Source organism: Dipodomys ordii, unplaced genomic scaffold (genome assembly GCF_000151885.1).
Source record: "Dipodomys ordii isolate 6190 unplaced genomic scaffold, Dord_2.0 Scaffold23, whole genome shotgun sequence".
Taxonomy (NCBI): Eukaryota; Metazoa; Chordata; class Mammalia; order Rodentia; family Heteromyidae; genus Dipodomys; species Dipodomys ordii.
The window spans coordinates 3,499,147-3,515,321 of record NW_012267239.1 but is presented as its reverse complement, the minus strand read 5'-3'; the positions used below and the strand labels follow the sequence as shown (position 1 = coordinate 3,515,321).

At 43.2% G+C, this 16,175-nt stretch overlaps 1 protein-coding gene across 4 annotated transcripts in view; it reads left to right on the top strand.

Annotated features, from left to right (window-relative positions):
* Window positions 1–16,175, top strand: part of Nf2 (neurofibromin 2 (merlin)) — a 96,043-nt gene that overhangs the window by 55,613 nt on the left and 24,255 nt on the right. For 3 of the 4 annotated variants that reach the window (XM_013014476.1, XM_013014477.1, XM_013014479.1), the window contains exons 5-10: window positions 1,652–1,720; window positions 2,724–2,806; window positions 5,614–5,689; window positions 8,850–8,984; window positions 12,461–12,535; window positions 14,257–14,370. In XM_013014476.1, coding sequence (XP_012869930.1) covers window positions 1,652–1,720; window positions 2,724–2,806; window positions 5,614–5,689; window positions 8,850–8,984; window positions 12,461–12,535; window positions 14,257–14,370 — 552 coding nt within the window. The remainder of the gene's footprint in view (window positions 1–1,651; window positions 1,721–2,723; window positions 2,807–5,613; window positions 5,690–8,849; window positions 8,985–12,460; window positions 12,536–14,256; window positions 14,371–16,175) is intronic. The other variant, XM_013014478.1, reaches the window with a different exon arrangement.

The window sequence follows — 16,175 nt, the reverse complement described above, 5'->3', positions numbered from 1 at the left end:
GTGGGGCCTGAACTCTGGGCCTGGGTGCTGTCCCTCAGCTCTTCAGCTCAAGGCTAGCGCTCTACCACTTGAGCCACAGTGCCACTTCCAGCTTTTTTTCTTTTTGCTTATGTGGTGCTGAGGAATTGAACTCAGGACCTCAGGCATGCAAGGCAAGCGCTCTGCCACTGAACCACCTTCCCAGCCCCAGTTAGCCTCTTTTTAAACATTGTTTTCTTTTTTGAATTTCGGGAGATTGGATCTAGGGCCTGCTAATATAGGCCAAGTGAAGTATGCCCTTAGCCTCATTCTCCCTTGTTTATTTTGTGTGTGTGTGTGTGTGTGTGTGTCTGTGTGTGTGTGTCTGTGTGTGCTAGTCCTGGGGCTTGAACTCATGACCTGGGTGCTGAACCTGAGTGTTTTTGCTCAGAGCCAGCACTCTACCACTTGAGCCATAGCTCCATTTCTCATTTGTTGTTGGTTACTTGTAGAGAAGAGTTCCATGGACTTTCTTGCCCCTGCTAGCTTTGAACCACAATCTTCAGAACTCAGCCTCCTGAGTTGCTAGGATTACAAGTGTGAGCCACCAGCACTCATTTTTAATGAGTCCCTGCCTGGACTTGAGTTGTCTAGGAAAGAAAGAAATATTTACTTATTTATTTTAATTTTTTAATTGTTATAAAGGTGATGTACAGAGGGGACATAAGTCAGGTAAAGAGTATATTTCTTTTTGGACAATGTCATCCCTTCCCTCGAAAGAATTTTTTTTTTTTTTTTGGTCGGTCGTGGGGATTGAACTCTGGGCTTGGGCACTGTCCCTACACTCTTCAGCTCAAGGCAAGCACTCTACCACTTGAGCCACAGTGGCACTTCCGGTTTTCTAATGCTTTACTGGAGATAAGAGTGTCATAGACTTTCCTGCCCGGGCTGGCTTTGAACTGCGATCTTCAGATCTCAGCCTCCTGAGTAGCTAGGATTAAAGGCATGAGCCACTGACACCTGGCTTAAGAAATATTTTTTAAAACTCAGAAAATTTCTAAGTCATTGTTCCTGGAGAACTGAATTAAAATGCAGGTCCCATTTCCAGGCCCACTAGTGACTTGCTCTGCAGCGTTTACAAAATCAGTTAACCTTTTGCTCAACTCATTACATAGAAGGAATGACAGGGATGACATGAGTTTTCTGAAGCAATTTTCAGACCCTTGTGCGAAAGGTATTAAAAAATATTGCCTGTGTTATTCCTGGTTCCCACCTAGCAATTGGTTCCAATTACCAGCCACTTAAAAGCTTGTGTGTGGGTAAGACTCTTATCACACTTTGTTAATCACAACTTTCAAGGTAGTGTTTTGTTGTTTCCATCCAAAAGCTAATGTTTCCGAGTGATTTCTTTCTTGGAGGGTTAGAAAACAAGACTACATTTCCATACAAATGTCACATTCTTATTAGCACATCACCCATTCATCCCTTATGGGATTTTTGCAACTCTGCTCCTAGATATAATCAGCTTTGTATTTTCATTCAAGGATAACAAACTGGCAAGGTTGAAATCTTGACTTGTCATCGGAATTGAATTGCTCCCTGGAGCTGGGAGGAGGGGATGAGCGACTTGAGCCCTGTTCAGAAATGACAGCAGTCTTTAGAATCTCAATCACCTGCTCTCTTCTTCTTCCAGTATGGTGACTACGACCCCTCTGTGCACAAACGGGGATTTTTGGCTCAAGAAGAATTGCTTCCAAAAAGGGTAAGAAATCAAATATCTGCTTTGGGGGCTGTGGCAGGGGGAGGGGGGAGGGGAGGAGAAGGAATCTACTAGTTGAAAGCACATGACAAGTACATTTTCATAGTTTGTAATAAATCGGTTGTGGGGCCTGAAAATCTGGGCCTGGCACTGTCCTCAGCTCTTCAGCTCAAGGCAAGAGCTTTATCACTTGAACCACAGTGCCACTTCCAGCCTTTTCTGTTTATGGGGTGCTGGAAATCGAACCCAGGGCCTCATGCATGTGAGGCAAGCACTCTACCACTGAGCCACCTTCCCAGCCATGTAATAAATCTTGAGCTAAAAGACTATAGAATCTCAGTTAAGCGTATGTTTTTACTTGCTATTATTACTTTGTTTTTGGAGACAAGAATCATTTATAGACTAGGCTGGCCTCAAATTCACTCTGTTGACCAGGCTGGCCTTGAACTTGAAATTCTACTACCTCAGTTTATCCATTGCTGAGATTATGGTACGGAGCCTCAATGCCCAACTTTCTTGATGAAGCATATAAAAAGCCAGAGGTTCTTGGAGTTAGTTCAGTGTATTTCTCTAGCATGGTGAGTTCTTTAAAGGTGTTGAAGTGACAGGGAATCCCCAGGAGATGTAGGAATGGAATAAAGGCCCTCCTCACCTTTCTCAACTTCTACCCATCCTTTGGTACCTTCTGTGCAGGTGAGGGCCTTGGGGTTAGCATTGCTCTGCTACCAGAGGTGGTCCTGGGATATATAGCCAGGCAGAAAAGGAGGGCCGCTGCCAGCCAGGGGTGCAGTTAGACCTGAGAAATCCTGCGGCTTCTAGTGCTCTGCCAACTGAATACTGCTTGTTTATACACCAGCTCTGCATGTGACTCCCTGCATGCAGCTTTTTAAAAATAGCTTTGCCGTTTTGTAAAAATGATCCATAATTATAAAAACGGCATACAATACCCAGACTTACTTTGTGTGTGGGTTTTTTTTTTTTTTTGTTCATTTTGCTTTTTCAATAGGTAATAAATCTGTATCAGATGACTCCGGAAATGTGGGAGGAAAGAATTACAGCTTGGTACGCGGAGCACCGGGGCCGAGCCAGGTGAGGCCACTTCATCCTTGGTTTATATTTCTTTATGTCCCCCCGCCCCCCCCTTAAGGAACTGTGAAAATAGGACATGCTTGTTGAACAAAATGCAGTATTGAAAAATATAAAAGGAAGGGAGAACTGGGAGTAATGTCACTCTTCAGTTTCATGTGTATTCTTGTCTAAGCTTTGCTCTAAAGTAGGCGTGTCTATTGCTTGTCAGTGTCTGTACTTTGTCATTTAATTGGAAGTATGCTATTGTAAGAGTATGAATGCATTTGGAGAATCTGCCTATTACTCCCTTTGACAAAAAAGTTCTGCAGCTGGGCACCAATGGCTCATGCCTGTAATCCTAGCTACTCAGGTGGTTGAGATCTAAGGATCGCAGTTCAAATCTAGCCCAGGTGGGAAAGTCCATGAGGCTCTTATCTCCAGTTAAATACCAAGAAACAGAAAGTGTAGCTGTGGCTTAAGTGGTAGAGTGCTATCCTTGAGCAAAAGAAGCTCAAGGACAGTGCCCAGGCATTGAATTCAAGCCCCAGGACTAGTACAAAAAAAAAAAAAAAGCTGGGCTGGGAAGATGGCTCAGTGGTAGAGTGCTTGCCTTACATGCATGAGGCCCTAGGTTTGATTCCCAGCACCACATAAGCAGAAAAAGCCAGAAATGGCGCTGTAGCTCAAGTGGTAGTGTGCTAGCCTTGAGCTGAAGAGCTGAGGGACAGCACCTAGGCTCAGAGTTCAGGCACCACGGTCTCATCTATAGTTAAGCAAATGTATGAGCTGTGTGAGGATAGATTCTCAGAGAAGGAGAGCTGCTGGTCAAAGCATCTAATAAGCATTTTGTATTTTGCTGGGTACTACCAGCTTGCCCTCCAAAAGGGTTTATGAATGCATGGTCCTCAACAATGTTACATGTTTGTCCCCCTACACCTTTATTTTTCCTCAACATTTGTTCTTATCAATCTAAAAAATATGTAAAATAAAAGATAAAAATTTGTGCTATTAATAGTATTAGCCTGATGGTTTTCAGGATTGATTATCTTTTCATTAACCTTTAAAGTTTTGTTTTTCCTTTTTTATTTGTGGTAGTGAGGCTTGAACTTAGGACCTCAGGCTAGCTGCAGGCTCTTTACCACTCCTTCTTGTTTCAGTTGCATTTCAGATAGTCTCTTATTTTTGCCGAGATTGCCCTACACCACAGTCCTGCTACCTACAGTTTCCTGCATAGGAGTCAGGAGCATGTGCTGCCACTTCCTAGCTTATTGGTTGAGTTTATTTTTTTGCCAGGGCTGACCTGGAATTGCCGTATTGCTGCTCTCTGCCTTCTAGGTAACTGGGGTTACAGGTGTGTGCCACTGTTCCTGGCTTTTTTTTTTCAAATTAACTTCCTTTCACATACTTTTTTTTTTTTTTAACTCTCAGCATGTATAGCAAAAGTGGACAAATCATAAGTAAATTGCTTGATTGGTTATCACAGGTATTGGGAGGAAATAGTTCATGATCCATCCTCCTCCTGCTTCCTCTCTCCCCAAAGGTAACCAAGTCTTTGGATTTCCAGTATCATAGCTACTAGCCTTGTCCATTTTATTTTGCTTGTGTGTGTATATATGCTCCTCCCTCCGGCCCTACTGTTCTGAGTATTGAATGCTGGGCTTCACATATGCTAGGTAACTACTCTCCTGCTGAGCAACATCCTCAGTTGGGCGCTGTCCATTCTGGACTTCAGATAAATCCAACCAGTGTCTTTATTTTTGTGCCATACTTCTTTTACTCAAGCTCATCATGTGAGATTTGGGTTTGTGGCATGTGGTAATAATTTTCTCATTTTTTTATGACTGCACAGAATTCCATTGTATTAATATAACACAAGGTATTTATCTATTCTTCTACTGAAGGACACTTAGATTGTTGGATTGTCTCATGGCTTTTGCTGTTGCAATAATGTCAAACAGTTTCCCAAAGTAATTCAGCCAATTTACATCAGCAGTGTGTGATTTTTGGTTCCTCTGCCTGCTTGCCAACGCTTGGCGTTCTCTCAGGGTGAATTTTTAAAATCCATTTGAGAGCATTTTGAGATGGGGGGAAGGGGGAGACAAGGTCAGAGAGAGGCCTGAGTTAAAATATTTTAATACTGTTACCTACTTGGTAGTTTTCTGCAAGTCATTGCTGCTTCCAGAGTTGACTTTAAATTTGACTTAGGACGTTGAATTAGGTAACCTGGCTTGGGTTTTACAACCCAGATTTTGCCCTAACCTGCAACAGTGCCTCAAGAAATAAAATCAGAAACTAGCTATCAGGTAGTGCTCAGAAAAAGTGTTCATTAACAGAGCTTTCTAGATGAGGAAGAACACTAAAATAAGACAACAGTTTAAATAAAATTTGAACATCAAACCCATTTGAGATTACAAAATAATATACTTCACCCCATCCTTCCCTCCCCCCCCCCATTGCTGCAGGTAGAAACCCAGGGCCCGTGTGTGCAAGCACTCTATTCCCATCTATGCTCTCAGCCTCTTCCCATCCCCCCACCCCTGTGTTCTTTTCTTCAATCACTTGAGACAGATGTCACTATTTACCAAGGGCACAGCATGAAATTGAAACCAAGAGATAGTCTAATGAATTCGTTTTCTTATTTTGGCCGGGGTGGAAGATTGTGATTGTGTATAGTAGACTACAGAGTACAAAGAGCTTCTGCCAATGTCTGTTTGAGCTGGTGTCTTGACTCCAGAGGGATGGCAGGTTTAGAATGTACAGCTTGGTGGGTATCTGCCTTCACCCTTATCAATTGGCTCCAGTGACATTGTCTTCCCTTCTCCTCCTAGGGATGAAGCTGAAATGGAGTATTTGAAGATAGCTCAGGACCTGGAGATGTACGGTGTGAACTACTTTGCAATCCGGGTGTGTGGATACTCCCCCAAGTTCCTTCAGACACTGAACCAGGGCCATATGGCCAGTGGGTTGCTTTTTTTATCGCAGGGTAGTAGAGGTAGAACCTTTCACAGTTCAGTGGTAAAGAAAAAAGGGGATGGGGGAGGGGAAGCTCCTTAGAGCCTGATTTTCTGTTTTTGGGCTTCAAATTAGATCAGAGGTAATTAAGTGTCAGTAGTGCCTTGGGGGACTCAGACCCAGTGTAGCTCTTAGCAGAGACCTGTTGAAATGCTAGAAGTGTAACATTTGATTATTTCAAGCTCTCAGAGAGCCAGGGAGCACCTAGAAATACCATCTTTCCCCGGGGCCCACCGAAAGTAAAGCTGCCTTTATAGATTACTGATTTGTTTGGGTGGAACTCTTGTTCTTACTGTGAGGCTAATTGGTTTTCTATTCAGCCCATTAATGGTCCATGGTCCTTTGGGAAGCCAATTCTGCAGAGAGCAGAGTTTGTGTTCAGCTCAGGTCTAACCCTGGAACTGGTCTTTGCCATTTACAGGCAGGCACCTTCTTCCAAAGGAATATATGCCATATGCTGAAGCATTTCATCACTGGGAAATGAGTGGATCATAATGCAGTCAGTCACAGATGAGGGGCGTTAAAATGATCAGCCACAGTGGTACACCTTTATGGTCAGCTATGCTTTGCTTTCCCTTTTTGGGTTCCTACAACTTTTATATTAAGATTCAATAAATCAAAGCATATTTTTAATATCCTAGGATAGATTACTTAGTTTCTTTCTTTCTTTCTTTTTTGTTGTTGGTCGTGGGGCTTGAACTCTGGGCCTGGGCACTGTCCCTGTGCTCTTCAGCTCAAGGAGAGCGCTCTACCACTTGAGCCACAGCGCCACTTCTGGTTTTCTAGTGGTTTGTTGGAGATAAGTGTCTCAGGGACTTTTCCTGCTTTGAACCATGATCCTCAGATCTCAGCCTCCTGAGTAGCTAGGATTTACAGGTGTGAGCCACCGGCACCCTACTTATTTTCTTAACTATAGGTTTTTATGGATTACTTGTATACAAAACATCACTGAAATGTGATGTTCTGTAAACGAGCCTAAAATGTGCCATTGTAATGTAGAAGGTTGTTTTAAAGTTTCCATCATTTGTATTTGCTAATTGTACCATTTCTTTAGGTCCAACTAATACTTTTTTTTTGTCAGTCATGGATCTTGAACTCTGGGCCTAGGTGCTGTTCCTGAGCTCTTCAGCTCAAGGCGAGCTCTCTACCACTTGAGCCACAGCACCACTTACAGTTTTTTGGTGGTTAATGGGAGATAAGAGTCTCTTGGACTTTCCTTGCCTGGGCTGGCTTTGAACCATGATCCTCAGACCTCCGCCTCCTGAGTAGCTAGGATTACAGGTGTGAGCCATTGGTGCCTAGCTCCAATTAATACATTTTTGTGGATTTTAATTACTTAATACCTATCTTAACACCTATATGCCCATCACCTACTCTAAAATATTAGGCCATTTTAGAGGCATTATATTACAATTTCTGAAACTATACAATTAATGAAGACAAGTACTTAAGTCAATTTTCAAAATTTTTATTTACTTTTAATTCATAGATTAAAATATATAATATAAAATATATAATATATATTATAATAAATATAATAAGCCGGCCACTGGTAGCTTATGCCTGTAATCCTAACTGCTCAGAAGACTAAGATCTGAGTCTTGCAGTTCAAAGCCAGCCTGGGCAAGAAAGTCCATGCGACTTTTAGCTCCAATTAACTACCTCAAAACCGGAAGTGGAGCTTTGGCTCAACGTGGCAGAGTGCTAGCCTTGAGCAAAAAAAAGCTCAGGGACAGTATCCAGCTCCTGAGTTCAAGCCCCAGGATCGACACACACACTAATGAGATACTGTGTGATCAAAACAGTTTAATAGGGGATGTTCTCCATTTAATTTCTAGAAGTGTCATAGATAGGGACCAAGAGGGTAATTTCTTTCTTTTTTTCAAGTTTTAACTAAGACGTAAGAGATACGATGAAATACCTAATTTTCCAGAATGTGTTATAGATGGAAGAATAGAAAGCATCACTTCTATTAGCACGTGGTTAAAAGCTTTGCCGAGGAGCGGAAGGCTCTTGGCTGGGTGGTAGCGCCTGACTTCAGGTGTGAGATTCATCTTGGAGCTCTTGCTTCGTCTGACACCTGCTGTTAGATTGCTACTTCTAGTCAGAGTCCAAGCACTTTCTCCATTTGCAGATCTGCTTTCCACCCTTGAGTCTTGCTTCAGTTTCCTAGTTGTCAGCAAGAGGTCAGGAGCTGTGGGGTCCTTGTGTGGGATTTCCTTCCTTCACCAAACTAAGGCTGGTCTCGGTGCTGGCTGCTGGCCAGCACAGCTGTTTGTAAGGTTGTAGCTTACTGTTCATACTTGAGTGTCCCCTCTGCTGACCACGTCCACTATACATGTATAGTCAGTGCTTTACACAGCTTTATTATGGTGTAACTTGTATATAATTCATGTTAATATATGTTCCTAACATTAAACATTTCAAACATTCAGAGAGAAGTCAAAAGAATTTTTTAGTGTATATCTATAATACCCACTAACTAGATGTTATAGTTAATCTTTGACTCTAGTAGAGTAAAAATACATTGAGTCTGCATTGTAACCTAAAATGAGACTGACTAGTCCCAGAATTCAAGATTTTAGTAATCCAATACTCTCTCTCCCTCCTCCTCTTCTCTATTTCTCTCCCTTGCTCCCTCCTCTTGCACTGGGGATCTAGTCCAGGGCTTTGTGCATGCTATGAAGTGCTCCACCACTGAGTGACATCCCCAGGCCCCAACAGTGTTTCTTTTTATATAAGAAATGTTTTATTGTGTAAGTTTTAATCTATGAGGTAACATTTAGATTACCCCTCCTTTAGACATTGAACCAGTGAGAGGAACCCTAAAATGACCCCTTCCGGGGACACTTAACTCACCCAAACAGGATACTTTTGCCTCTGCTTGCTCCAGTTCTAGAAGCTGGAAGCCCCCTGGGTTGCAAGACAGTTGTGATTTCTGTTGGGACCTGTTGAAACTTGTCAGATGTAACAGTGTGTGCCAGGTTCTTAAGAAAGTTGAATAAAATCTCCCCTTGGAGCTGACAGTGGCTGCTCTTTATTGGCTCTGCAGAATAAAAAGGGCACAGAGCTGCTGCTTGGAGTGGATGCTCTGGGGCTTCACATCTATGACCCTGAGAACAGGCTGACCCCCAAGATCTCCTTCCCGTGGAATGAAATCCGAAACATCTCATACAGCGACAAGGAGGTAGGACATGTCTGTACTGCAGATGCTTCTCGTGGCCCTGCAGCCCAGTAAAAGGTCTTTCCTATCTCTCCTCTGTGCTGGCGCTTCCCCAGCCAGGCCATCTCCTGCTGTCAGTGAAAGGACTTTTTAATTCCCAGGCTTTGGGATTTTGGTTGTTGATTTTTAAAGTATTTACAGAACAGTATTGTCATCCCCTTTTCAAAGAGAATTGCTAAACCCCACTATTGACTAATGAGAGACAAGGAAGCTCAACCTGTCAGTGTTAAACCCCAAAGAACAGTAAAAAAGAAAAGAAGAACATTTTCTGATTACTTAGCTTTCTATTTCTGGTGATCAATTCTCTTTGTATTTTAAGTGTTGCCTTTTTGAGCTCTTTCTGTATCCAACTCTTTCTGTATCTGTGTCTCAGTCCTATGTTCATTCATATATTCAAACCCAGGACCTCGTGCATGTGGGCAAGCACTGTCACTAAGCTCTGCACCTAGGCCCTGTTCATTTTATGTATGTATGTATGTATATATGTTGGTTGGTTGTGGAGCTTGGACTCTGGGCCTGGACATGGTCAAGAAAAAAAAACAACAACTCAGTTTCAGCCCTTTGAGCAACTGTAATGTAGTCACACTGGGCTCTTATGATGGACAAGTACAGTAGGAGGACCAATGGTTATGGTGGTGAGAGTGCTTCCCTTCCGCTGACAAGCACTCTCCCCTGACTGTGACTTAATCCTTGTAAGAGCCCTGCTGTTAAGGCCTGGGCTTTGTTTTGAGTGTGGGTGTTATACCAGGAAGCAGGGATGCAGAGGGATCTAGTGGCTGTGTCTGATAAATGGAGTAGCAGAGGCTGGGAGCCAGGGTGGCCCAGCCCTGGATTTGCAAGGAGACCCAGAGACTTGCCTGTGCTCAGTGCATTGCTGGCACCTGCACATCCACGGCACAGAGTTGAGAGTGAATCACATGGTTTGTGTTGTTGCCTGCAGAACCCTGAGCTATAAGCAGATTTTTCATTTTCTTTCTTTGTAGAAACTCGAGGAAAGGAACACTAGCCTTGGTTCCCAGTCTGTGCTTGAGATCTATTCATGCTTGCTAAAGCAGATTGGGCTCTTTTTTTTTTTTTTTTAACACAGCAAGGTCTTGCTGTGTACATGTAGCCCAGCTGGTCTGGAACTCACAGTTCTGCCTAAGCCTCGCAATCGCTGGGATTACAGGCATGCTCCATCCATCACAACGTGGCTCAGGTTGAGGTTTCTTAATCCTAACCATCCTGACTTTGAAGTTCTTATAAGTAGTTAGTCTGGGAAGTGAGCATTAAGTAGTTCTTTTTGAAAGCACTTAGATTGAAAGCCCCATTTAACTTAAGCAGTAGATGTGCCACTGATTTAACTTTGTCTTCCCATAGCATAGAATCTGTTACCTCCTAACCCACCTTTCTGCACTGAAGACTCTCCAAACACACATTTTTTCCAAGAACCCAAGGATTACAGACTCCCCCAGTGTGGCCTGACACAACAAACTCTAAAGTACCCTCTCCTGGGGCCAGGCGCCATCATGTTCCACCACATCAAAGACTCACGCAGTAAAGCTGCCTGGGCAGGATGGGAAGTTGTCTTGGTAGTTATGTATGACAGCCAAATAAGACTTTCTTGGGAATAGGTATGCATCTTCTGAATATTTTTTTTCAATGTCAGTTGTATGGCTTTTTGTGGTCTTGTTTGTTTTTGTTGCTGTTTGTTGTTTGTTTTGAGTGCTGTTATTGGGATTTGAGCTCAGAGCCTTGGGATTGTCTCTGAGCTTTTTCTACTTAAGGCTATTACTTGAACCACAACTCTACTTCCAGATTTTTGTTAGTTAATCCAATATGAGTCTCACTGACTTTCTTTCCTGGGCTAGCTTTGAACCATGATCTCAACCTCCTGAGTAGTTAGGATTAGAATATGATGACTTTTTTTTGTTTTATATTCCCATCGATACACATGATGTCCTCTGGTCAAATTCATCCCCTCTATTGCTCTCTCTCATATACCCTCATCTTTATTGTTCTTTTTTCATATACATATAAAGTACTACAACTGAATTCACCCTCCTTTATTTGCCCTCCTTCTCCCCTTGGTACCCACTCCCCAACAGAACTGTTCTACATTCCTATCATTCCTTTTCTTTAGTGTAAATTAATTGTATCAAGGGGTTTCCCTGTGGCATTTCACGCTGCATATATTATATTTTAATCAGATTAGCCTTCTGTATTTGCTCTTTCTACCCCTTATTAAACAGCTTTCGGTGAGTTTCCTTATGCCATCTTCCGACATAGACACCATGTATATCAATACTATTTACCCTCCATGAGCCTCACTCTCCCCTCCCCCACCATCCCCTGAATAGTCGCATAGGTGTGTATGTATATGTATATGTGTATGTATATGTATATATCTGTGTCTATCTTGTAGTACTAAATTCTGCAAATCAGAGAGAACATGCAGCCTTTGTCCTTCAGGACCTGGTTTCCTTTGTTTAACGTGATGATGTGCAGTTTTCAAGGGCATCTTTGGAATCTAGAATCTGTCAGGTCTCCTCCGCTGGCTGAGAGTGGCGGTTGTCTTTGTTTTTTTTCTAAGCTTCCCTGCCAGGGGTCTGGCCTTGTCCTCTCTTATTGAGCTGCAACCCTGTTCTTATCATTCAACTTTCTCTTCTCTTTGATTTCAGGAACTGTTTCTCTTGTACAACAGTCCATTGTACTTTATGTTTTATTCCTTCTATTAACAGCTTTTATCAAACACGGTCCACATTCAGTAAGCTGTAGTGACCAGCTGTGTCCTACCATGTGAAGTCCAAACCCCTCTAACTCTTGCGCCACACATACCCAGCCTCCTCTGCCTCTCTCCTGCTCTCAGCCCATAGTATCATTACCATCACCAGGAAACTAATAACATCAAATATGCCCTTATTTCCCTTTCCCCATCTCTGCTTTATTCCTATAGTTTATCCTCTCCAGAAAGCCATCCACCCTACTTTTTTTTACTCTGTCAGACTCTTCTAAGTCCAGCACCAGTCCTCTCCTACTTCCCCAGGACATTTGTGAGTCACTACTTGGTACCATTTTTTGAGTAATTGATGGTTATTAGTCTGGTTCCTGCTAGATTGTGAGCTTCATGAAGGCAGAGGCAGAGTTGTAGACTACATGGCTCTCCTACTATGGCCTTGAGGGTGGGCCTGCCACAGGCTCTAATTTGAGGTCATCAAGCATCCTTCCCTCATAGCCACCTAAGGTATTGCATGGTATAAAACACAGTTTAGGATCCTGAACTTTTGGAGCCCTGTATGCCTCTGATTTACCAAGGCTTTGTTCCTGGGCACCAGGAAGCGAGGCCAAGGCCTGGCCTTGTGCTGGACTGTGGCCAGGGTGGTTGTTGCTTTGTGGAACTTCCAAGTTGGTGGTAGCATTCTAGGCTGGCCTGCTAAAACTGTTCTACTTCCTTTTTTCAGTTTACTATTAAACCACTGGATAAGAAAATTGATGTCTTCAAATTTAACTCCTCAAAGCTTCGTGTTAATAAGCTGGTAAGTTAAGTACTGGTTTTCATTATTAATAACTGGATTTTTTCTGAGAAATCGAATGCTTTTTTAAAGTTTATTTTTGGTCAGTCATGGGGCTTGAACTCTGGGCCTGGGTTGTCCCTCAGCCCTTTGGCTCAAGACAAGTACTTTACCACTTGAGCCACAGCACCACTTCTGGTTTTCTGGTGGTCAATTGGAGATAAAGAGTCTCACAGGCTATAATCCTAGCTACTCGGGAGGCTGAGATCTGAGGATCACGGTTCAAAGCCAGCCCGGGCAGGAAAGTCCGTGAGACTCTTATCCCCAATAAAAACCATTAGAAAACTGGAAGTGGTGCAGTGGCTCAAGCAGTAGAGCGCTCATCTTGAGCTGAAGAGCGCAGGGACAGCACCCAAGCCCAGAGTTCAAGCCCCATGACTGACCAAAAAAAAAGGAGTCTCATGGATTTTCTTTCCCAAGCTGGCTTCAAACCATGTTCTTCAAGTCTCAGCCTCCTGAGTAGCTAGGATTATAGGTGTGAACCACTCCGCACCCTGTTGAATGCTGCTTTTTAAAGGAAACTTTCCTCATCAGAGTATCCTCTTATGAGGTGTAGAATGATAGTTTATTTGATATACATTTTTCCCTTTAGCTTTACCTATTAAGTCTAAAGTTTTAAGTTTCCCTACTAATAGTTTTAGGAGGGATAGCAATGCTGGGAACCAAACCCAGGGTCTCAGACGTGTCAGGCACTGTGTCATGTTGATTTACTTTTTTTTTTTTTCCATCATGGGGCTTGAACTCTGGGCTTGGGTGCTGTCCCTCAGCTCTTCAGCTCCAGGCCACCGCTCTACCACTTGAGCCACAGCACCACTAAGTTTTCTGGTGGTTAATTGCAGCTAAGAGTCTCTCGGACTTTCCTGCCCTGGCTGGTTTTGAACTGTGATCCTCAGAGCTCAACCTCCTGAGTACCTAGGATTACAGGTGTAAGCAAGCAGCACCCAGTCTTGATTTACATTTTTGTAATTAGTAATGAAGTTGAATATCTTTGTGTATATTTATTGACAAAATCATCTTTCCAACTTCTGTTGAGTACTTGTTTCATGTCATTTGGCCATTTTCCTCTTGGGTTGTTTATTTGTTTTATCTCCCAGTGTGTGGCTTGTTTTCTTTTTTATAATGTTGTGAAAAACAAAATCTTTTAGTTTTAATGTTGACAGATATTAAAAAAAAACTTTTTCTTAATCATATGTGCTTTTAGTTTCTTATTTGACATCATTCATTTTCCTAATTGTAAAGAATTTCTTGTCTATTTTCTAGTATCAATTGCTAATGCTTACCTTTGCATTTATGTCTTTAATCCCCTTGGAGTCAGTTTTTGTGTCCGGTGTGAGGGCAGGATCCCATTTATTTTTTCCCCACATGAATAACATTTTGTAACAGCCCAACTTACTCAATGACCTTTCCTGTCTTTCCTGACCTCTAGAGCCACATCTTGACTTAAGAGAGTGAGGTACATCTGAATTCACTTGTGAATTTTGCCTCCTCTTCTCTGAAGCGTGTTCATTTTAGGTGTCCAGAGCCAAGAGCACTAGAGGCCATCAGCAGAATGCCTATTACTCCATGCTTTTCCTCCTCAAGTGTACTACCACCCACAAGAGCCCATGATGCTGTAGCACAGGTGGCCTGGTAAGCAGCAAAACCAATTTGTGGGTTTGACATTTTTCCTGCTTCTGTGGCCACAGATTCTCCAGCTGTGTATCGGGAACCATGACTTGTTTATGAGGAGAAGAAAGGCTGATTCTCTGGAAGTTCAGCAAATGAAAGCCCAGGCCAGGGAGGAGAAGGCTAGAAAGCAGGTAAGCAAGACTAGTTTTCGCTGGTGCTACAACTCCTTGCAAGTCTTCTCATGGGAATTAGTCTGTAGTGTGGGTCATCAGGAGTCTTTTGGTCATAGACACATCTGCTCTTATTTTATCCCAGTTGGATCTTATCAGGATGTCAGCCATGGATATGAGCAGTCCATTCTAAAAGCACATCTAAAAGAAACATTTCTAGTCATTTGTCCACTTAAGTGTGATGTGCCAAGTTTGGGATAGGGAAGCCAGGCATGCTTTCATCCCTCCATCCACCTATCTTTCTTTTTTCCTGACTGTCTCCTTTGCCCTGCCTTCCCCTTTTCTAATTAGATGATGATAGAATACATGGCGGCATTTCAGTGCTTGCTGCAGAATGCTAATTAGGCTCTGGCTGCACTTCCTCCCTGCAGGTCAGCCTGGGCATGGCACCCGCCACGGGAGGTGCTGGAGAGGGCCTTTCAGCAGACTGGACGAACAACATCATTGTTTTTTACTCACAGACCTTCTCTACTCACTGAAATCCACGCAGTTAATTTGGGTTTTGCTGCTGAGAATATCAATTTTGTTTTTTGGGCAAACTGCTAGATAGAGTAGCGGCAGCTGCAGTGAGCTGCCCTCAGGACTTGCCAGCTCAGAGGTGTAATAATTAGCCTATGTGCTGCTCTCTGCTTGGGAACCCCCAGAGAGGCTGGCTCCCAGCCCTGAGATTTAGAGTAAAATGCCAGTGGCCCTTCTGCTGTCCATCTCTTTGCTTTCTGGGACAGCAGGCCATCAGTGTGCACTTTGGGGTACTGTGGGGATGATCGGATAGGTTTTGTTGGACAAAGAAATACTCCAAAGCCAGCATCGAGTCATAGTGGCAACTTTAAAGAGAGCTCTCTTTGACCTTGCCCTCAGCAGAGCCAAGCTCAGAAGTGACAGATCTGAAAGCATCAAGGACCGTGGAAGTATGATGGCCTCTGGGCCCTGGCAGGGAATAGTGTGTATACGGTCCAGCAGAACAGAGACCTTGAAGCCAGATCTGACGCTTCATGTGTGACTTGGTTTTCCCATCCATCAAATGGAGCCAGTGATGCCTGTTTTCTATCTCAGATCAGAGAGCACATTGTAATCAAGGTCTTTGTAAGCAACAGACTGCTTAGCAGATGAGATTTTCTTTATTATCAAAGCAGAGATCTCCAGAAAGGTCCAGTGCTAGGAATTGAAAGAGGCTGCCTAGCCATGGAGAAGAATACAAATGAATATTGTAATTTGGTGGTGGTTAGAGAACAAGTTTTGGGGTTTGTTTGTTTTTGTCAGTACTGAGGATTGAACTTTGGGCCTCACCCTTGCTCGCCCAGGTGCTCTACCTCTTTAGCTACATCCCCAGCCCAGAATGGACTGCATTTTATTGCTTGTCTTTGGCATTATTCTTTCAAGTTCCAATGCACCGGTTTTTATTTCATATTTGGAAAAAAATCAACCGTCTTAGAAATCTTATACTACTAGAGTTTGGTATGAGATTAAAGCAAGAGAGAAATAATTAAATGTATGTTCATTATTTAAGACAGAAAATAGTGCAGTGGTCACTTCTGGCTTGTGCATTTTGAACTCAGAGAATAAGGATGTCCTCCACTTGTTCCCCTCATTGAGCTCGGCAGGTGGCCCAATTAACACAGTGATCCAGGTGGCAGCGGAGGCTTTGTTCTGTTCCCTTAAGGTTGGGGGCTGTGTTCCCTGCCTGGCTCAGGAGTTGCCTCCACCGCGGCTGGGCAAGGCTGTGTGGGGCTGAGATGTAGGGTGGGAGCCGTGGATGCAGTATGTTT